Source organism: Manihot esculenta, chromosome 1, assembly GCF_001659605.2.
Source record: "Manihot esculenta cultivar AM560-2 chromosome 1, M.esculenta_v8, whole genome shotgun sequence".
Classification (NCBI taxonomy): Eukaryota; Viridiplantae; Streptophyta; class Magnoliopsida; order Malpighiales; family Euphorbiaceae; genus Manihot; species Manihot esculenta.
Genome location: NC_035161.2, coordinates 28,812,409 through 28,835,894, shown reverse-complemented (window position 1 = coordinate 28,835,894; position 23,486 = coordinate 28,812,409). Strand labels below are relative to the sequence as shown.

At 29.8% G+C, this 23,486-nt stretch overlaps 2 protein-coding genes across 2 annotated transcripts; both read right to left on the bottom strand.

Annotated features, from left to right (window-relative positions):
• Nucleotides 1-2,213: 2,213 nt before the first annotated feature.
• LOC110629519 (RGG repeats nuclear RNA binding protein A) lies at nt 2,214-6,994 on the bottom strand. The gene is made up of 7 exons (XM_021776529.2): nt 6,542-6,994; nt 5,266-5,587; nt 5,102-5,167; nt 4,874-5,006; nt 3,730-3,888; nt 3,584-3,637; nt 2,214-2,779 (listed from the first exon to the last, which is right to left on the bottom strand). Exons 1-7 carry the CDS (start codon nt 6,729-6,731, stop codon nt 2,603-2,605), a joined length of 1,101 nt encoding a protein of 366 aa, XP_021632221.1. The 5' UTR covers nt 6,732-6,994; the 3' UTR covers nt 2,214-2,602.
• A 4,352-nt stretch (nt 6,995-11,346) lies between these two features.
• Nucleotides 11,347-13,102, bottom strand: LOC110619288 (phospholipase A1-Ibeta2, chloroplastic). The gene has a single exon (XM_021762632.2). The coding sequence runs from the start codon at nt 13,020-13,022 to the stop codon at nt 11,439-11,441; it is 1,584 nt and encodes a 527-aa protein (XP_021618324.1). The 5' UTR covers nt 13,023-13,102; the 3' UTR covers nt 11,347-11,438.
• Between the last annotated feature and the right edge of the window lie 10,384 nt (nt 13,103-23,486).

The following is a 23,486-nucleotide window of genomic DNA, read 5'->3' as shown; positions in this document are numbered from 1 at the left end:
AGCAAAAAAAAAAAGACAAGGGGCAGATAAAATATCACTATCACGGAGCCCAGATCTGCCTAGAACCACAATCAACACAAAAGCTACTTACACCACCCAATCGATGGGGAGAGCAAAACCACAGACCTGGTCCTTCTTCCGCCCTGCAGAAGGAAAAGATGAACCCTTAGAAAAGAAAAAGGGAAGCAAAACAAGAGCTTCTCTCTGAAAAATAGAGAGGGACTCGTCGTCACTCTTTATTTCCACCGATGAGCTGGTAGAGGCCGAGAGATTGTTAATAGGGCCCTTAATATACAAAGTACCGTTCAAGGGCTTTGTGTAGGCACCCTTGAGCGATGTTGTGTTCGTCGCTCTAGGCTTACCGTTGTGTGTCCGCCTTGTTTTGCTGCCTGCAAATTAGGATTTTTACTCATCAATATGGTTAACAGGCTTCCCTAAAAGTTCTTTCCTTTTCAAAAGAAAATTAGTTTTAACCCGTAATTATTTTAAGCAAAAGAATTGATTAAAAAGGGATTATTTCTATCCTTAATTGTTTACTTGGTGAATATCAAGCTTAGATTGTTTGATACAGGCTCATTCACCCTTTCCCCTTGTACTCTATAATTTCTGAACAATCAGCTTTCTTTCATGCAAAATCATTTCCCACTATGCTGGAGCTGCAAGTATCTGTCTTCGTAGTCTTCTCTTTCCCCCCAACTCGATTTAATGTGGTGTCTTGTTGATGTTAAACATGTAGATTTATTCACCCAAGCTGGTTCTAATCTGTATCTTTTTACCTACCAATAATCAATACGGTCATCATACGTACTTGAAGTATACCTTAGATTTATCTCTGAATAATTTCTTCTTTATCTACTGCTTGAGATGTACTTCTAGCACGACGGCAATCCGGGCACACTCTCAAGCTTTTGCTCTTCTCCCACATCAAGTAATGCATATTCAAGATTGGGCACATATCCAGCTAACTTCATTTTCTTCTGAGTAATTCAGTTTCTGATGTATCACTTCATCTAAACTTATTAACTCCGAGCCAACTGTGCCAAGGGCCATGAGTCTTTACCACCCTGTTGCTTTTATTGAACATCAGACCCTGGCAACATGCGTGGTCTTCGGTTCTGAGATGCATAAACATTTGCAAGTTGAGATAACCAAAAGCACTTGTTGGATCAAGATCAAGTAAATTCGTGGGGGCAATGTCATCCAATTCTAGGTTCTTGTGTATCCTACAAGCACCCAAAGAATTCCAACTATAGAAACATGAGATGAGAGAGACATTTTCTTTATCAAATCTACAGCTTCATCTTACTTCCCAGCTCGACCAATGTCAACCATACATACGTAGTGCTGCAGCTTAGTTTCAACTCCATAAACCACCACCATAGAGTGAAACTATTTAACCCAAAATTTATAACCCACAATGGTTGCGAGCCAATAATACTACAACAAGTGTGATCCAATTTGGCCTAATTCCTTCATTTCATCTCATCAAACAAACTTAGAGCTTCCTCACTTGTCCACGTTGAGCATAAGAATGACCTTATTCCAAGTCATGTATCCATCCTTGAAATCTCAAGGAATAGTTAAAGCATCCTTCAAATATACACTCACAATCAATGACAACCAACGACGTATCTGCAGTATCTTTCACAAGAAAATGGAGAGTAACTAGCAGGTGAACTAGCGCCTTTTGAAGTAGCCATAGAAAATTGAATTCCAAGCAACTGTCATTTTAACCGTCACGTCATCGAACGGACGAAGAGCAGAACCAAATCTCTTAACACTTTACTACGAAGATGCCTTCTTTCCAACCACCTTTGAAAACTTGTCAAACAGATGTTATCATATTACAGGTTGATGCTTGACAGGTTGATACTTGACAAATCGAAACTCAACCACCAAAGCACATTACTTGGAATAAATCAAGCGCATGATTTTATTAAAGGGGTATGAAACGTTGTTGAAGAAACTTGAGCAGAAGAAAGTGATCGTTTTCCTAACGGCAAATCATGCAACCAACTGCGCTTGAGAGAGAGACCCGACGAGTTTACAACCCATCAGCCCCAACCTACTTGAAGTTGGCCCTGCCAAATTCTATACCATTGCATACGAAAAACCCTTGCCAATGCAGACCAATGGGACCACTGCTTTTACATTTGACCCATTTAAGATAAAAAAAAAAACTCAATTTTTCCTCTCGAAGCAACAATGAAAAATTAACTTTAACAATAGGAGAAATTTTAGAAAAGGGCTGCAAAAGTACACTTCACCTAATACAAACCAAAACTGATGCCACTACTATAGTCCAAGACAATGACTCCAATATTTCCCTAACTTCCAACATTTTTTTTGAAAAAAAAAAGGCAAAGAAAAAAGAAAAAGGAGTATGCAAGCATATCAAAGTCTGAGAAGGAATCACAGGGAGATGCCCCATGGAGGAATATCTAAATTTACACCCAAAAGACAATGTTAAAAAGTTCTTTTCCCCTAATGCAGGAAATAACATTTCCCATTAACTGACAAGTGACCCACACTCTCGGGCAGACTGCAAGGGAATTCCAAATGGTTGAAAGACCGTTGCAACTATGAATCATGCAGCAAGGACTCACTTGCCACCCAGGGTGGGGAACTGCCCACGATCTTCAATCGAGGGGGCTGCTGCATCGCTTGTGTTGCCAACATATCCACCTCTTGAACCACGGCCACGTCCACGACCACGGCCACCAGGGGTATAGTATCTCTCCCCATCAGCAGGCTTCAGAAACTCATTTATGCTGACAGACTAAATGCAAAATACCAATTTAGCACTGAATCCAGAACAAGTAAAAAGATGAATGAAGATGAAATTTTAAGCATTCAATTACATGACAAGCACAGAATTAATGTTGCATTTTCGTGATTACCAAAAAATTACATGACAGATAAGTAATCAAATCAAATCAATACAAGTACCTTAAAGCAAACAACTGCAAATAATAAATCAGTCACAAAGGTGCCATAGATGCTGTATGCTTCGCTACACAATGGGTACATGGATATAAACAATCAGAACATTAAAATTCACTCAGGCCAAGACTAAAACCAAGTGAGGCAAAATGTTGAAATTGTAACGTGACTCCATGTAAACAAGCACCACAGCCATGATAAACACTACAGGCTCAAAATAATCATATTGCTTACAACAATAAGACGAAAATGCCATTAAGAAATGGTAGGAATTCCAACAGCTGGATGAACCCAGAAAACAAATAGAAATTGTGTGAAGCTCAAACTCCAATCCCATACTGAAAGCTGAATTCCCAGATAAGAATGGTACAGCTTTTTTCAAAAAATGAAACTTGAGGTGATGGATAAAAAGTTTTTGCCAAAAATACTAAAAACTTGGAACTAATACAAAGTACATTTATGTCCTCTCCATTGTGATAAACTCCAGACTAGCAACAACAATCAAGTCCAAAAATATTCCATGGCAAATATTAAAAACAGCGCAAATCACAACAACAGGCACATAAGCAGATCATCTAAAAAAAAATACACTGATACAGGTTAAGGCATTGAAGATGGTATCACACTAAGACATACACACCTTTTTTATTTTGTCTTCTTTGTCAGCCTCCTTTCGTTTGTCCTTCTCAGAACCCTTATAACGCAGTATTTGCACATCAATATGTCTACTTTACACTTTATCAAGAAAAAAAAAATAATGCCTAAATCAAGGACTGAACTATGTACCAGTTTGATAAAGATTTCATCATTGCCCTTCTTATTTGAAAGCTGAAGCATGGAGCCAAACTCCTTGTCCAAATCAACCTTTCTTTCCTCTGGCTTTGTGGAAAGTAAAGCTCTCCTCCTTTCTTCGCGAAGTTTCTCATATTCTTCCAAAGTCATCTCCTATTAGCCAAAGGATAAAAAAACAAGCATATCAACCTTTACCATAAAGTTGCATACATGCACAGAACTGTTGAACTTTGTCAAGCTTTAAAATTAAGAGGCAAAATTGTACAGGAAAACTTTTGAGTTCAAACTGCAGCATCATGAACCTAAGCAGATTGAAGTGTTTGAACAATGAATTAATTTTACACAGCAAGATAAAATACACAACTATAGTCTAAATCAAAGGAGAATTTTATAAGGTCCAGCAACAAGCATAATCTAGCATACCAGAAGAACACATCCTTCTATAAATCCACTAAGACATTAGATCCTCATTTATAATTTCAAAACAAATAGGAGATCCTTCAATTTTCTGTCATGATGCTGCAATTAAATTGATTTAAAAATAAAAATGTGGATCTATTAGAAAAAAATTTTAAAAAATTTCATCATAAGCAGAACAAATGAGTATGCAATCAATGAATTTTAAAGAGGGAAAAGGAAATATATGAATTCCAAATTGCTACCTCCAAAACAACTAACAAATTTTTCAGTAAATAGGCTCAGTTCCTTTGGCTGGTAACTTTGGAGAACTATGTTTCCATGCTATAGTTGCAACTAAGAAAAAGCTAGGTCCTACCCAAAAATACATATAACCAGCAGCAACACAATTCTAAAAATTCAAATTGAACTTACACTTCACTGATCTACTATACCAGAAAATTTTGACAGCAAACTAAAGAATGACTCAAACAGTATGTCCAGCTTTTATAAATATCTTGCCCAGATTAAGTGATTAGGTGATCAAAAGAACACCAACCTAGTTTAATAAATCTGTCTTAATCTTAGCTAATAAAGGTTGACTTAATAACCCAGTACATTAATTTGATATCAAGAGAATCACAATACAAATTATTAAAAAAAAAAAAACTCTGAAATCTGACTCTTAAAATGAAGATTTCAAGAAACAAGCACAAAAACATGTCTAGAAGAGACGGTGTACCTTGTCCTCAGGTTCCTTCTCTTCTGGCTCATTTGCAGGGCTGTCTTTGTTAGCATCTACCACATCCTCCTCTCCTGGCTGCTTCCCAGTATCAATGTTCTTTTCATTTTCAACAACAGGTTCCTCAGTTTCCCTTTAAAAAGTGTAGCCACAGATGTGAATAACTTTGCCTTGCACTAAAGATATGTACTAGAACATTAAAAATTTCAGGAAAATTAAAATACTCACGGAGCAATTTCATCAGTGGGAGTTCCCCAATTACCACGACCAGCTCCATCACGTTTGATCTCATTCCTATGGAAATGACAGGAACGTTATTGTATTTTAGTATAGGAACAAGCTGAGGTAGTGTGGCATACAACAGCATGATTATTTCAACAACAAATACTAACCCACGGCCAGTACCACTTCGACGTTCATACGACCTACGAGGTCGTTCACCTTCTCCAGCTTCACCATTGCTGAAACCACCTCGGCGACCACCACGGTAACCGCCACGAGGGCCTACATAGCCACGTTTCTCAGAGGGCTTGCTAACATCACCCTCTTCAGATGGTCTATACCCCCCAGAAAATCCATTATTGCTGCCATAGGTAGTGTCACTGTTATTTGAATCGCGATTAAATCCACTGCCACCTCCACGCCCACGGCCATATCCTCGACCACCACCACCTCGGCCACCTCCACGTCCACCTTCATTCTTAGCTTCCCTCACTATTCAAGATAATTAGAGCAGAAAAACATCAAGTACACAACAAAACTCAACAAATTCTACCACAAATAGTGCCATAGTTAAAAATTTTGAAGGAATGTGCAACAAAAGTTGATAACACATAAAGTCACAAAATTCAAAGGGCAACTTGTCTTAATACATATATTAAATCATTTTGTTCAATGTAATTTTGCCTTGCAGTGTACTAATTTGTCTCAGATTCTCTTGCCAGAATCTGCTGACAAGATTCAGTGTCAAGATAAAATTAATACCCAATGTGCGCTTGTGACAAAAAGCACCACCAAATAAAGTGCGAGTCTAGTTCATGAGCACTAAAGCGAGTTGCATCATTAAAAAGGATGATACATGCAGGCAGCTTTTAGTAGCATAAACATAGTCAAGTAGAACTCATATCGAAAACTTAACAGTACTATATTAGTGGATAGCATCACTACAAAGAGAACAAATGTGGTCTCCATTTACAATAAGAACCCATATCGAAAACTTAACAGTACTATATTAGTGGATAGCATCACTACAAAGAGAACAAATGTGGTCTCCATTCACAATAAGAACCCAACAAACAAACGTGTAATGCACAAAAACTGACTCTATCAATGCAATTGAAGAAAAAACAACATAAAGATGAAGAGAGACAAAGTCATTCAAATTGAAGGAAGAAAGCTAAAATCTTGAAAAAGTAAGTAAATTTATTATCTTTCTTTTCTGCAAAAACCTATAATAAAAATCAAAGATTTTCCATTTAAATTAATATCTCAGCAGCCAGATAAACAAGACAGCTAAAACGAACAATTTTCCACTGTAACATACAATCAATTACAGACAACAGCATATTGCAAAAAGCAGATAAATTTCCAATAATATAAAACCAAAAATGACATCAGAAAAAAAAAAAAAAGAAAAAGAAGGGTCAGATAAACCAAATCTAGACTCACCAGCCTGGGCAGGCGGAGGCGGCTTAGTGGGAAGCTTAGCAGCCTTAGCTGGCTGAGCTTGAGCTTGAGGCTGAGCAGTACCCGAGGGCTTCTTAGGCTTGTCAACCTTGAGCTGAGCAGCGGCGATGAGTTGAGTGGGGTCCTCATTGTCATCATCGCCAAGGAGATCAAAAGGGTTCATGGTTGCCATTTCTTTTGTAAGTTGGATAAATCAACAGAAAGATTAAAACCCTTTTTTAACTTATAACAGCAACCACGAGCCCTTCAGTTATTGTTTAAACCCATTAGTGATGAACGGATTTAAGATTGATAGGATATTGTTGGAATAGTATTGGGAAAAGCACGTTTGGGGGTGAGAAAATGGAAAGGAAATGATGGGAAAATGAAAGAAAAAGGGAAGAGTTTTGAGGAAATGTGGAAAACCCTAAGCCAATGCGGCAGAGAAATGAAAGTAGGTCTCAACCTAATCTTAAAAACCCTAGTGAAAATGTTACTGTACGTGAGGGTGCAGCTTATGACATGTGGTTCTTGCCTTTTAAACCAAAAACATATGAATTTTAGGCTGTACTGTGTTAAATAAATAAAAAAACATAATTAGTTTTAAAAAATGAAAATTATATACATATATATATATCAATTTTTTAAATGACAAACCCAAAATCAATGATTAATTTTTAGAATTTTTGGGAAATAATTTTGATAATTATCTATAGTTAAAATAATAAAATTACACTAATTTTTCCATAATTAAATTAATTTATCATATAAAAACATTTATATAAAGAAATGACTAGTTTACTATAAAATAGACAAACAAAATCATTTAAGGAAAAACTTAGAAGTAAATAAACTTTTAAATATTATTATAATGGTTTGTTTTTTCAATCATGAAAGTTTATAAATAATTATTAACTTAAAATAAAATATTATTTTCTGTTATTAACGAGTGTAAGGATTTTCAGATTTTTCATTTTTATTTAATAAAAAATAAAATTATAACTTAAAAAAATTATTTTAATAAATATATAAACAAATAAATAAATAAAATATCTATAAAAATTAAAATAGTCAAATTCAAATTCAATTATATTAAACAATATTTGAATTCATTCTAACCCGATTAAAATAAATTATCTCAATTCATTCCAAACTCAATTATTATAACTCATTCCAAACTCGATTATTATTATTCGAATAAAATTTAAACCCTTTTAATTTTATATATATTAATTAATAATTTATATAAAAAAATATTTTTTATTTAAAAATTTAATATTTTTAAAAAATATTTAAATTTTAATTTTTAAATACAAATATATAAAAAAATTTATAATTATTATTATAAAATATATATTTTTATATTAAATTAATTATTTATATAAAGATATTCGAACTCTAATTATTTCATAAATAAAATTCGAATTCAATATAAATCAAATTTGAATTCAATATAAATCATTAAAAATATTATTTTTTAAATTTAAATTCATCTCAAATATTATTATACCTATTTAAATCCATAATCTTAAAATTTGATTAAATCTAATATTTAAAAATATTCAATTCATTATTATCTTTAAACTTTTATATTTTTATGTATTTTGAGACATAATTGCTCATCGTAGATAAAAATACATATTTTTTATGTGAAAAACTAAATTATTGACTTCAAAGTGCGAAGAAACTTTTACATGAAAAATCTAGACATTCAGGATAATAAAAAAAAAATTGCAAATTAGTAAATACAATATAGAAATAAAATGTGAATAATTGGAATGGCAACTGAGAGACTAAATCATCCAATAGGCCCACTTTTGAATGTGGCCCACATTTTGCCTGGGATAATAATCCTTCCAATAATGTTTACAAGTGAGCATTACTCTCATCAAATCGATAAAATCAATCCAAAAATTAAATTTATTTTTTTTTATTTTTTAGTTTAATTTAATTTTTCATTTTAAATATTTTAATTATTTTTATTTTTTAATGAAATTAAATGGAATCAATTAATAAATAATAATATAATATTTTTTATAATATAAAAAAAATTAAATTATAATTAATATTAAAATATTTTAAAATATTAAAAAATTTTAAAAAAATCAACGAATTAAATTGAATTGAATCAAATCAATTTAATTCAAATCGATTTTTATTTTAAATTAATGTAATTTAATTTTTATAAATATTAAAATTTTATTTTATCTTATTTTAAATTGAATCAAACGAATATTTATTCTATGATAAAAAATTTCACACAATCACCATTCATGATTTGAAACTCATTTTGATTAATTTTCAATATTTTTATGATAATTTTTTATTTTTTAAATATTAATTGAGAAAAATGAATTATAAAAAGTAGAATATAATTATATTATATAGTATAAATATTTTTTTTGTGAGAGGTAGTATAAATAAATTAAACAGTTAAATTATCTATTAAATTAGTAAAATCAAATAATATATTAAACTTTATTATTTGGAGTATAATTTGAAAGCTAAACAAACCGTTGGAGAATGAAGAAAAAACATTCAGATTTACTGATCAAATTGATAAATAAAATTATTCAACTTTTATCAATTTAATTTAATTTAATTTTTAATTAAAATTAAATAGCACATATTTAAAATTAATGATAATAGTCGAAAATAAAAGCTTATACATAAGAGAGACATTTCTCCATCTACAAAATAAATAAAGAGAGAGGAGATCTTAGGGGAATACAATGTCTGCTAACATTTTTCATGGCATCAACAAGTTAATTGGAGACTATTAAACAGAGCCTAAAGCTCACATCAGCTGTGGAAAACTTGGCAAAATGGGCAACAAATCCACCAAGTCCACTTCAGTTCAAGATCATAATAAAGAAGACCGCCTCTAAAAATCCAAATTTTATTAAACTATATTTTAATGGTTACTTATCAATTAATAAATAAGGATCGAGAAAAAATCTTTCATTAATGTAGAATAGTTATGAGTTTGCTTTTATGGTTGGCTTTTTTTTAAATTTTATTGATTCGATTATTTCGAAAGATAATGTTTAATATATATTTACTAGTTATTATAGGGTTCCGGAATCGCAACGATTGATAAATTATTTTTTCATTCGAACTCATAAAATCTTTGTTAGACAATAGAATTGATATAAATTTTATCTGCTTTATATGGTATGTCTTTTGATCACAATCCTTCTATTTGCTCTCATTTCAATATGTTTTTTTTTCTTCAAGCTCAATAAATATAATATTTATTGGTTTTCAATCGTATTGAATACGGCAAAAAAAAATAAAAAAAATAAATTTTTTTACTAATATAAGATTACATTTAAATGAGAAGAGTAATAATAATTAAAAAATAAATAAATACCTTTTATTTTCCTTACGATAAAATACGAGATCGATTATTTTGGTTGAGTTATCGCAAATCACACTAACTTTTATTTTTCTTACGAATTCTGAAAATTTTTAAAAGAATTTTTACGAATAATACTTTTAAAATTTCATAAAATGCTCTTTTATATTAAAATTTTAAGATTTTAGTATAATAATATTTATTTAATTAATTAATTAATTAAACAAATTATAATTATAGTTCATAATTTTAATAATTAAATCATATAAATAAGATATACTATCGATAATATCCAATTATTTGTAGGATATATTACTAATAAGATTACCTTAATCATCCATGCTTGAGTCACTCATCCGATATGGTCACTTCACATTTGGTTGCTCATAAACACCCGTTGCTTGTTGCTACTCATCCTCGTTGTGACTAGTCTCATTGTCCTTTTTTTGTTTTTTTAATTTTAGATATTTTTATCTTTACATGCAGAGTATTTTGAGATTTATACGTTGATCGAGAATTTTATTTACGTCTATTTAGAGATTTCTCCAATTTTAAGATATTTGTATTCTATAATTTATTGTGTAATTGAATTTTATTGTTTTGCGCATTAATATCGAAGAGATAATAATCAAAACAAATGAAACAAAACTCACAAATTTTTTTTTTTTTTGAAATAGGGGATTGGGGGAGTCGAACCTTAGACCTTTCAAGGTTACAGGATGCACTTTCCACCAGACTAAGCCTTAGAGTGCAACTCACAAATTAAACTGAATCATTTTTTTTAAAATTTATTAGATTCAACCCTTTAAACATTTTAAAACCATTCATTATATATCTATATTTCTAATTAATGCGAGTAACTTTTAAATTGTGAATAGTTGCGAAGCGGTTTTCATATTTAATGAGTATTTCTATAATATAATTTATGAATTTAATTTAAATTTTATTAGTTAACTTATAAAATTAATGCATAATTAAATTGAAGTCAAATTATAGTATAACCAAAATTACAGTTAACTCTTATGTAATAAAAAGTAATTGTGTTGATTTTGTATTGATATGTAGGTAAATTAAATCTTCAAATTTATCATATTGCAAAAAATAGATTTTCATTATTACATTATGAATGTAATACTAAGTAAAATCTTGATAATAAAGTGTGGGGCAAAACTACTCATTCGTCTATTTAAGTTAAATAGAAGGTTTTAGTCAATTAATGTAATAAAAATTTGAAATTGAAACTTAAACTGAACTAACTGCTTATTTAGTAATATAAAATATTATAATAGCCGTTAGTTGTTTTAGCACTAAATAGTTATTTATGTAATAGTTAATTAAATATTATCAAAAATAATTTTTTTTAATTCCATCTTTCAACTACTAAATACTAGTATTTGAATGTGTTTTATCAAATAAAAACTCGTAGATCTAATATGGCATAGATAACGTAATAAAAAAACAACTTGAAAATTATATCAAAAGTCTATTTTCATTTGATTTTTTAATTGACACTTAATCTCATACAAAAAGGAGAAAAAGGTTTTATTGAGATGGGCTGGGCAAACAACCAGAAGGTGAGAATCCCGACCTATCAAGATTCAAGCTCAAAGCATGAGCTTTGCTTATATACAATTTCTTGACGTTAGACCCTTGATCATTCAGCAACTTCACTAAACTCCTCTTTGCATTTGATCTGAAAGGACAATTAGAAGCCAAAAACCCATCAACCAAATGCAGATACGCCTCCAAATCATGACAGCACGCCACATCAGCATTTGGCTTTAGATAGGGAGACATTTTTGTATCCACCCGAAGCTCTGTTCCCACGTGTGAATATGCCATTGGCAAGTTGTCGTTAAGTTCTTCAACTACCGGCAATCCAGGAACCTTGGTTATAACATCTTGATCGTTCACAATTCGCAACACCTTAACGTTGTTGCCTTTGATTTGGTTCGCAAATCCTCTATTTCCAACTCTAGGTCCCCCGAAGGAAAATACTGCAATCGGCGGGATTTCAGACGCTTGTATGGTGCTCAAATCGTCTGCTACTAATAGGGCCAAGGCTGCTCCGAGGCTGTGGCCTGTGACTGTGATGCTTAGGGTCTCACCCTTGTACCGTTCAACGAGCCTTTTTACCTCTTGAACCACTGATTCGGCTAGGCTCGGCACATGGGCTCCCCTGGTCTTGTATAGGCTCAAGAATCCACATTCCACCTTGGCTTGTCCGTGGGTCGCGTCATGGTTTGTTGGCATATCCACTAAATTGGCTCTCATGTTCTCAGCCCATTCAAGACACGTGGCTGTCCCACGTAATGCGATCACTATGTCCCTCCTTCCCATCCTCTGTATCTCCCTTTTGTCGTCACATACCGCCACGTACCCGACCCAGCTGGATCTCTGGGTCATCCAACTGAGATCCGGTGCTACATCATCTACCCATTTGGGCAAACCCACGGAGGATGTAGCGTATAGACTCTTTGTTACCTTATATGATCTGTCAGGCAAAGTCACGTGTCTAGGCAACGGTGCCTCCTCTGTTGACATGGCGGGATTCGAATGGAAAGCATGATACGCTGCTTGCACGAGTTCTCCATACCTCACCACCTCGCGCCGGAGATTCTCATCCAGCGGGTCAAGAAGTCCGGCCCAATCGTTACTTCCATGATACTCTCTCCACCGAGAACCGAGATTATTCCTGGGAGAATACTCCGCCGTTTTGGACAACAAGCGTTGAAGCCTGTTTAGATGTCTGGGGGACATTTCTTCACCAGCTTTCATTTCAGGCCACATCCTAGCCAAGTTGAGGCTTTCAAATAAAGCTTTGCCTTTGATTGCCAATATAGATCTATTATTATTGTGATTATTGTTCCCATCAGAAACTTTATGAACCGGTTGTAAAGGTTCAGCAAGGTTAGTCTCCGGAACAGACTGTTTCTGAAGAAGTTTTTCAAGATTGGAAAGGTGTTTCTTAGTAAACTCAGTTGAAGTAACCGACTTCAGAGATTGAGTCGCCGCCGAACTGGGTTTCGTTAAAGGATTTAACGGAGATTGCTGGCATCTGAAGCTGCTGCGTCTGACCTGAACTAGGTGGAGGTGCTGCGCCGGAAGACTTGGGCTGATCTGCATAGATTTAGAGAGCGAGCGAATGAGGAGAAGGTCAAAGAGAGATTTGAAATCGAAAGGAGGGAGAATAGAACAGCTGGCACTTGAAACCGAGTGAGATAAAAGCGACGAGGAGAGGTTTATATGGCAAGAAGAGTCTCTTCAAATCTCCTAAATGCCCTCCAATTTGTCGTTAAATTACATGGAATAACCCTATGTCTCAGGTAAAACTAACATACCGCGTACGTTAGTTTGAGGGATATAATCGGAAAGCTTACTGCTTCCAAGTACAATAGTGGTACCCGCGTGCGAAAGCAGAAATCGTGTTTTCATGCTCTTTATTTTCCTTTTTCTTTTAAAAAATAATTATTTATTAATGGTCAAGCGTTTTCTTGTAATAAGTAATAATATTTAATCGTTTCATTAAAGTCTGCTACGAGTTCGTGAAAACGCTGTTGATGTTTCTTCTATTGGAGTCAAATGACGACTTTACCCCTTTCCGGTCTGATACTATTGGCTGTTTTCACTCCACAAATTTATGACATTGACTTTGTTGCAATAAGATGGACGGAATTATTAATAGCAAATGTTTTTTGTTTAGCATATGTATACAGTGAAATTCATGTTTTAAAAATCTTCTGCCGACCTTGTTAAACAAAAATTATTAGGTTGAAAAAAAAAGAAAGTATTCAAATTAAATTGGCAAGCCGCTGTTGTGCATAGAAATTAGATTTCAGCAATTCAAAATCTCCCAAATGCTTGGACAACATTCCCGGTATGGCGGTATCCTTCTCAATTCCTCAAATCGGATTTCTTCCGAGAAACGTAGGCTGCCACAATTAAAAGAAATATCGTTAATTATGACGTCATGTCTTCCTCTTTAATTAGTGCCAAAGCTTAAGCAAAATACGTATATTAATATACATGTGCATGTGCAATTAGTCCCTTAATTAATTAGAATTATGTTAATTAGTGATTAGGGTTGGATATGGTAAAAGGCTGAATAATATGCCAAACATGTTGAACATTGAAATTGAATGGGTTTTCAATTAACAAAAACCGGAGTATTTCAAGTCAAACAGTTTCAGTCTTTCGTACTAATCCAAATAGACTACTGCATCTGCACGCCTTCTTCCTCTTCTCCAGTCACGTATATAAAAATCTATTTTCTGCTAATGGCATCTATATAATATATACAAATATTATTTTACAAGATAAAAAAAAAATATACAAAATTTTATTTCATGTGATTGTCATGTTTAATAGTTTAATATTTATATAAAATTTATTGTAATTAATATTTATAATAAAATTATTATATATATGACTGATGTATATTTATAAAATAAAAGTATGAATATATTAGTTATCTATATTTTTAAACGCAGTCGGTTCAATGAACAGTTGAAAGTAGAAGATATAAAATTTAAGGTTTAAAGTCAAATTTTGATTAATCAATATACATTGTTAATTAATATTATAAAATTAATAATATTTTTTATTATAATTAATGTTTCAATGTATTATTATAAATAACTATTAAATTCAAAATTTTTAGAAAGTAATTTGATATTTTAAATAATAATATTGATGTTATGAAATTCAAAAAATAAATTTTATAAGGGTCGTCTAAAATTGATCAAAACAAATATGTTTTTATTTTTTTATTCATTTTCTTTTTGTTTGTGAGTAACGTTTAACTGTCTTTATACTACAGTACTAATTATCTCTGTTACTTATATTTATATATACGGACGTGTTAGAATTTATATGAATCTACCTCTCTTTATCAGGTCATTAGACTTGCTCTCCTTTGAATAGATCCGCGTGTATGGTCTGTCCGGTCTGTTTTGTATTATCGGACTGAAATTCGCATTGTAAGATCAGTTCGCTTGAATAAGATCTAATGGGTCTTGGATCAGCATTCTTCTTCAAGATTTGACTTTGTCACAGTTATGAAAATCTACGGCTATCAATATTTAATTATATATAATAAAAAATTAAAATTAAAAATTTCACAGTAACTAATGAAAAATAAATATTACTATGTCAAGATTAGAAAAAAAAAGGGTGGCGTAGATATTTTTCGGGAAACCATCCAATAAAAAATTTCATTAAATTATAATTAATTTGTAAATGCATGCACTTATTTAACCCCACATTTTTTTTCCATTACATATGGATGATATTTGTACAGTGATTATATATTAATTAATTATTAGTGGAATTAATGTCGTATTTCTAACATTAATAATTTAGTATCCACCTAGCAACCAGAATATTATTGGATCCTTACTGAACTTTATTACAATTGTTAATAATTAATAATTAATAATTTTATAATGTATGATGGTAATTTTATTATTCATAAAATTGACTTTTTTTTATCTTTATTTTCATAATGTAAACGTGACAATAAAAATTTAGTTATTTCCTATTATTGATTTATTTGTATTTTATATTTTTGACCTTTAGTCCAAGTACAGTGCAAGGAGATGAAATGTGAGAGGACACGAAAAACACATGGGAATACATGGATGTGGCATTGACACATCCCCACTCCACTAAGGCTGAAGAGAGAGAGAGAAGCGACAAATGCCATTTAGAGATTGCAGGCAGGAAAAGTGACAGTGGCAGTGGCAATGGCAATGATGAGGTTTTATTCTTTATTAAAAAGAAATAATGAAACAAAATTGATGGGACGCTCTAAAGGACAAAGGCATCGTCTTTAGTCTTCACAAACTACGAAGCGATATTGTAATGCCTTTTCTGCTTCACTTTTATTTCCCACTTTCTTCACTGCTGATTAGACCACGGTGGTCGGTTTCGGTTCGATTTAAAGTTTTAATTGGGTTGACCGATTCGATTTTGATTCAATATACAATTCCAACTGAATCGTGACCATATTTACCAATTTACCAATAATATCCCATTGGTTATATCTTTTACACCTTTCATTTGTCTAACGAGCTCCATCCACGTCAGCAACTCTAAATTTGGATTCTTCTAGTTAGAGGTATATGAAATATTAATTTATTTAATTGTTATGAGCACGTGACTTTTTAAAAAATTAAGGGTAAATTGTAATTTAATCACTGGTTTAGTGAAATACAATATTCCGTCCCTCTGTTTTAAAAAATCTTTAATTTAGTCACTGTAATTTTTAAAAACTGTACCATTAGTCCCTCCCATTAGATTTTCAGTTAAATCACTGTTAATTTTAGTTAAAAAGACTAAAATATCCATTATCTCTTCTTCTTCTTCCTCTTCTTCTTCTTCTTCTCCTTCCCAATCTGCTTCTTCTGCTTCTTCTGCTTCTTCTTCTCATTCTCTTTTCCGATCTCCTTCTTCTTCTTCCTCTTCTTCTCCTTCTCGATCTCCTTCTTCTGCTTCTTAAAATTTTCTCCGAGTGCACTAGTTCCCTTTTATTTTACTGTTCTTTTTCTTTGTACTGAATCTTTCATATGCAGCTTTAATGACGGGATCTGCTTCCCAAGATGACTCCAATGTATCTCCAATGTATTCTTCATCAGGTGAATGATTAGATAGAACATCTAAAATGGCCATCACTTTAGTTGCTTGCTGCTGTGAAGGGAAGCATTTTAACAATGTAAGTTCTGGTTTGTTCAAGAAGAGTTCAAACTCAGACTTTGTTGGCATATTGATTCTAGCGATCGTTGGCCTATTGGGGAAGTACCCACCAAAAACATACTGGCCAAAATTCACAGCTGCATGATGACCTGAAGTTACCCATATTATGGTTGTTAAGACCTGGATTAAATCTTGTTGGGTTTTTAAGACAAGCCACCATGGTTCATCTTTCTTGTCTTCATGGCCTTTTGTCCTAACGTCTTCCCACCATGCTTGGAGTTCATTGTCAGATACGACCTTGCTTGCGTCTTTGTAGTAGTTGTTCACATAATCAGTAACCCATTGCTTAATTGCCTCCCAAAGCATCAGACCATCATTGGCAAATGGGTAGTCTTCGATTGTTAGCTTCAAGCCATGTTTTGCTGTTGGATCCTCAACTGCCATTCCCCTGAAAAATTAGTAAACGATCAACTAAAATTCCATACGTGAACTCTCATGGAGTATGCATGCGATAAATTAAAAAATCAATATACCTGCTGATCAAGTCAGCTGGCAATGCTTCTGTGTCAAAACGCCAGAGCTTGTCATAAGCAACGGAGCTAAGTTCCATGGAGTATTTTCCAGGAGAGAAACTGCTTTCAATGATTCCACCTGCATTAATGAGACTTTCTCGAGCAAGAGCATTGATTTCCATGGTGTATCGGGAAGGAGAAGAAGAAGAAGCAGAAGAAGGAGATCGGGAAGAAGAAGAAGAAGAAGAGGAAGGAGAAGGAGATCGGAAAAGATAAGAAGAAGAGGAAGAGGAAGGAGAAAGAATGAATATTTTAGTATTTTTAACTAAAATTAACGGTGATTTAACTGAAAATCTAACGGGAGGGACTAATGACACAGTTTTTAAAAATCACAGTGATTAAATTGAAGATTTTTTTAAACAGATGGACTAAAGGTTACATTTCACTAAATTAGAGGGACTAAATTACAGTTTACCCAAAAATTAATGTATTTTACTCTCCTTTATTAGGGAAGCATGGTCTTATTTGATGGAACAAAATTTAACTAAAAAATAGTAATATTTTTTAGTTAGTGTAAAAATTTATCTTATTTTGTTTATATTTTCAAATTAATTTTTTTAAAATAAGAAAATTAATTTATCTAAATGAAACGCGAATAATTGTACTTTCATAATTAAATTATTATTTAATTTATTATTTTATGATATAAATTTGTATATGTTATATATGTATTTAAATAAATAAAAAATTAATTAAATTAAATTTAAATATTTTTATATTTTATAATAAAATTATTATTATAAAATTAATACATTAATTATTATGTGAGTCGAATATTTAATTATTTTTAAAATAAATCGAGTAATTGGGCAATGTATGGTTGAATTGCTCATGCAGCGGTTGTTTATTTAGGTTAACAGAGTTTTAAGAATCTCTCTTTTAAAAGAAAGATTGAGTTTCACATCATACACTTTTTTAAAAATAAGATAAGAAAGGAGATTAACTTAATCTCCTTTCCAGCAGCGAACTTTACACATAACAACAGATTTAGCCTCTTTTTTTATTAATCCCAATCTCATCTCTTGGCTTTATCCGCTACTTCAGCTCAAAGCAAAAGGATGGTATTGGCATCCCACGTGAGACACTGTACGTTATAATTATATTAACGGAAAATTACTATTTAATTTTTATAAATTAATTAATTGGCCATTAGATTTTTAAAAATGCATTCAAGATTTAATATTTCGGATGTAATTAATACTTTCCTATTAAATTAATTTTAATGGGTTACTTAAATTTGATGATTTGTTATCGTTTGCCTAATCTGCAAAGATTCAGGCCCTAATAAAGCAAGGTTTTCATTTTTTTTTTTCAAATGAAGATATATTCAGCAACTAAATCAGCAAAAAATTATAATCAAATTACGTTACATTCAAAAATTAAAGAAAAATAAATCATTTGACAAGGTCCTTTTAGCTAGATTATAAACTGTTACGTTATTCTATGTTTTTTATACGATAAACCTCAATATAATTAAATAAAAAAAGACAACGTGTATTCCTAGTACATCATCTGATTGAGAGGAAAGATGATTGCCCTATAAAGTTAGGATTACTGAAAGTAAATTTTTCTTTTATAATCGTTCTCTGAAAGCCGCTTTATTTTGTCAAAAATTGCGGCGGGCAGTAGCACTGTAAATGAATATTATTTAGTTAAAATTAAAAAAATTGATTAAATAAATTAATTTAAAATTAATTAATTTTGATTTGATTTGATTTTAAATTTTAAAATTTTAATTATTTTAATTTAATTTAATTTTAATAAAAAAAATAAAAAAAATTAAATTAAATCGATTAGTAATAATAATATATTATTTTTAATAATATAAAAATTAATTCATATTAAAATTAAAATATTTTAATTAAATTTTAAAATATTAAAAATAAAGTGTAAAAAATAAAAAATTTATTAAAAATTTAAATTGATCAAATTGAATCAAATTAATTTTATTTAATTTAAATTTTAATTAAAATCGATTCGATTGAATTTTTATAAATACTAAAATTTTAATTTTTAATTTATTTAATTTGATTCGATTTTAAACTAAATTAATCGAATGGTCACCCTACCCAATAACTGCTTGATAAAGGATATGTGAATTTATTGAACCCTAATAATGCACGTAAGAAAAATAAGTTAAATATGACAAGCTAAATATTTTATACCTTTATTTAGAATAAACAAATTTATAAACATTTAATTTAAATATTTTATCATTCAATTTTTTTATTTAGAATACAAGAATTAATTTTTTATTTAAGTTATAAAATTTTAATTTTTAAATGAAATGAAGTCATGTATAATTTTATAAAATTTTATTTGAATTATTTTATTACAAAATGTAACCATATCAAATGAAAAAATAATTTTAAATTCTTAATGTAGATTTCATTTATTTTACATGTAAATTCCATCACTACAGTATGTCTCGAATTTATGATTTAACGAGTTTAACAAGAATTTTCAATTTTAAAAGCATTAATTTAAGCACCTTACTAATATACCCATTGCTCTGTTTGATTAGTCTAATTTAGTTGTTAACACACATAATTTAACCTATGTGTTTTGGAAACTTAGAAAATTTTAAGAATTCAATTTAATTTTTTAATCAATTTTTCACACATGGATGGAAAATCATTCAACGTTTTAACTAAAGATATATTTTTTTAAAATATAAATAAAAAATAATGTGATCATATAAAAATTAAATTTATTTTTTTAATAAAATAATATAATTATTAAAATTAGATTGATCATTTGACCAAAATGGTCAAATGAAACAGTACAGTAATTGAGGGAGAAAAGGTCACGATAGCCACTCTGATATTTAAGTCAAAATTTTTATAAATACTAAAATATAATAAATTATTTAGAGTTTTAATGTTAGAAAATCACGTTATCTAAAATTAAAGAATTTATATTTTTTAATTTATAAAATATTAATTAAAAAATTATATATGATTTTATAAAAAAATGAAATCATATACCTCTCGTTTAGCATAAAAAATTTTGTAAAAATAGAATTCAAATAAATTCTTATAAAATTATTCATAATGAAAAATTTTTAAGTTAAAAAATTTTAATATAAAAAAGTTAATTAAATTAAATTTTTATAAAATTTTTAATTTCATAGGAAGGATAGGACATACGTATTTAACAAGGAAAAGAAAAGAGATATGGGGGCGTGGAAATAAAGATATGATCACGTTACTCAGATAATTAAGAAGGATTAAATCTATTGCTTATACGTAATTAAATAATATCAAGTAGAAGCACAATCAACGTGACACATTTACTCCTTTGTAAAAACTAGCAGAAAAAAGGTATGGTGTTTAGAAAAGCCAGATTAGGTGGCAATGGCGTCTACATCACCACCGACCAGACTCTTCCTTTTAGGACAAGAAAGGTGGAGAGATTTGCTTTGTCTTCTTAGCCGATAACAACAATACTCTCAAGTTAGAGGCTCACTGATAAAGCCTAAAGTGTTCCTGTGATAAGCAAAGTGCACCCTAACTGTATCTGTATATACAAAAAGCTGTAATAAAATATAACCAAGTTAATTTTTTTAATAAAAAATTTTTGATTTAAATGTTTGTGGGATGAAAGTAGAAAAAAAATTTATTTAGATTAAATTTATATGAATTAAATTTAAATGAAATATTTTTTAAAAATGAGATAGTTTATGATGATAAGGATGGATTATGCATTAGATTAGATTGGATTAGTAAAGAGAAAAGGAAAGAAAAGAAAAGAAAAGAAAAGAAAAGAATTCTACTATCTTCAGCTTTCATCTTTCAAGAGTCAATCAAAGTCTGAGTTTGAAAAAGAACATGCAGACGCGTTGAGCTTAAGAAAAGCGAAAAATGAAAACGTAATTCTCACTTAATAGGAAAATAATTCTTTATTGTATATCGTTTAAATCATTTTTCATTTCCATAATTAATTTAATTACTTACTTTTATTTACTTTCTAAGTTTTCAGAATCAAACCATAAAATAATATATCACAATCACAAATTAATAATATTATATTTTAAGATTTCCCGAATAAATTTTATCCAAATATAAGATGTGATAACCTCTGGATTCACCTCACCCCGTCTAGAGTCAGACTCATGAAAATAGCCCATTAGAGATCTTCAAGCCACTCATGGGGCAGAGATCAGATTCCCTCGTACGTCCGTATCAGCGTAGCAGGAACAGGTGGTCTAATGATATTCGTTCTGTTGGCAAGTCACTAGCAGATAAAATAAAAATGAAGAATACTCCTCTCTATGTTTAAACTTTTCTAGTTATACAGAACCCATTGTAAAATTCAATTTTCTGGATTTCAGATCATCAAGATGTAGTTTTTCTAACTATTTAAACTGTACTACCAGAAATTTAATGAGATAATTTATTTTTTGTTATTTAATTTTAATTTAAAAAATAAAATTTATTAATAATATATATACATGTATATCAGGCGTTGAAATTAAGAGACGGTAATATTCAAGGTGATGACAGAAGCAGTGGCTGTTCGGTATTTTGTCACCCAAGAAAATGAATTTATAATATATATATGTGTATTGCATTGAAGAATCTAATTAGATTAAGAAGTCACGCATCATGTCAACATTTTTAAAATTAATTCAGAAAACCGAGTAACAGAGACAGAAAGGCTTTAATATAATTTCATGCATCACGAGCAGCCTGCCATTTCTTTATGATGAACTCACGCGCATCCTTGCTAGCTCGCACCCTTCCAGGAAATTCCATGCATGGTTTCATATGAGTATGCTATTATTTTATTTATATAGATTCAATTTAAATAAAATTTTTTATATATATATTTGCATGAAAATCATTTCCATCTTTAAAAAATATATATATAACTTTGATTTATATTTATGAGTTGTGCATGTAGTGAAAACACCTTTTAATATATTATTTTTTTCCACGATCGAACTATTAAAATTAAAATAAATTTAAAAAAATTTGAGATTAAATGAGAAATTCCGTAATAAAGGGATTCTTATTTATATAAATAATATTTTAAACTTGAAACGAATATAAAGGAATTAATTATAATTTTTTATGTTTTAAGTTGTTTGATCGGATCAATTACTAAGAATTTTAATTTATATACATTAGATTCGATCAAAAACAGTGTAATTAATAATTTATAAATTATTAAAATATTGATGCCCCTATTATAATACATGATACATTTCAATAGAAAATATAATTTCTTGATTGCTTATTAATTTATCATATGATTATATCTAAGATAAACTCTTCGTTGATAGAAATCCATCTGTAATAGGACTTTGACTTTTGCATGGACAGAGATAATGTTATATATATATTTTTTTTCCTTTAGCTAGACCATACCTACCCACTTACCTTTCACATGATTTATTTTTTAAAAAATAAATTCAAATAAATTTTTATAAAATTATATATAGTTTTTTTAAAATTAATTTTATAAATTAAAAAAATAAATTCTTTCATTTAAAAAATATAAAAAAATAGAAATTTTATTAATTTTTTAATTTTAAACAAGGAATTAGCGAGTATCTAAATATTTAAATCATTAAGTTTGATACATCTATGTATTTATTCTAAATTTCTCTCCATAATCCTTTTGTAACATCATACGCTTAGATTTTTCTCTTTTTTAAATCTAACTTATTCTTTCTCATTTTTTATGGAAAAAGATATGCGTCAATTGACTCGATGAAGAAAAAGATATTATTGTTTCTATTAAGAATTATAAAGATATTCCGATAATCGCTTATAATTTTTATATGGCGAAATATTTCTCGTATTAAGTTCAATTATTTTAAAAAAATATGTATTTATTAACCGATTAATGTAAGCATTATACATTTTAGATATAAAAAGATATGTATTGGCTTTGATTATAAAATTTATATATAATTAGAGACGACAAATAGATAGAATATCTTTAAAAATTAAAAATTAAAAATTAATTTATATTAGTAATATTTAAATTTATTTTAAATTTGATTAAAAGTTAATCTAAACTATTTAAATCTGATTTTTATTATTTAAATTCGTTTAATCTCATATATTTTAATAAATAATTTATATAAAAATATTTGTTATTAATAATTTTTATTTAAAAAACTAATATTTCTAAAAAATATTTAATTTTTAATAAAATTATATAAAAAATATAAATATTACAGTAAAATATATTTTTTTATATTAAATTAATTATTTATATAAATATATTCGAGTGATTACTTTAAAAATAAAATTTAAATTCGATTTGAATTTATTAGGGTATTATTTTTTAAATTTAAATACGTTTCAAATCT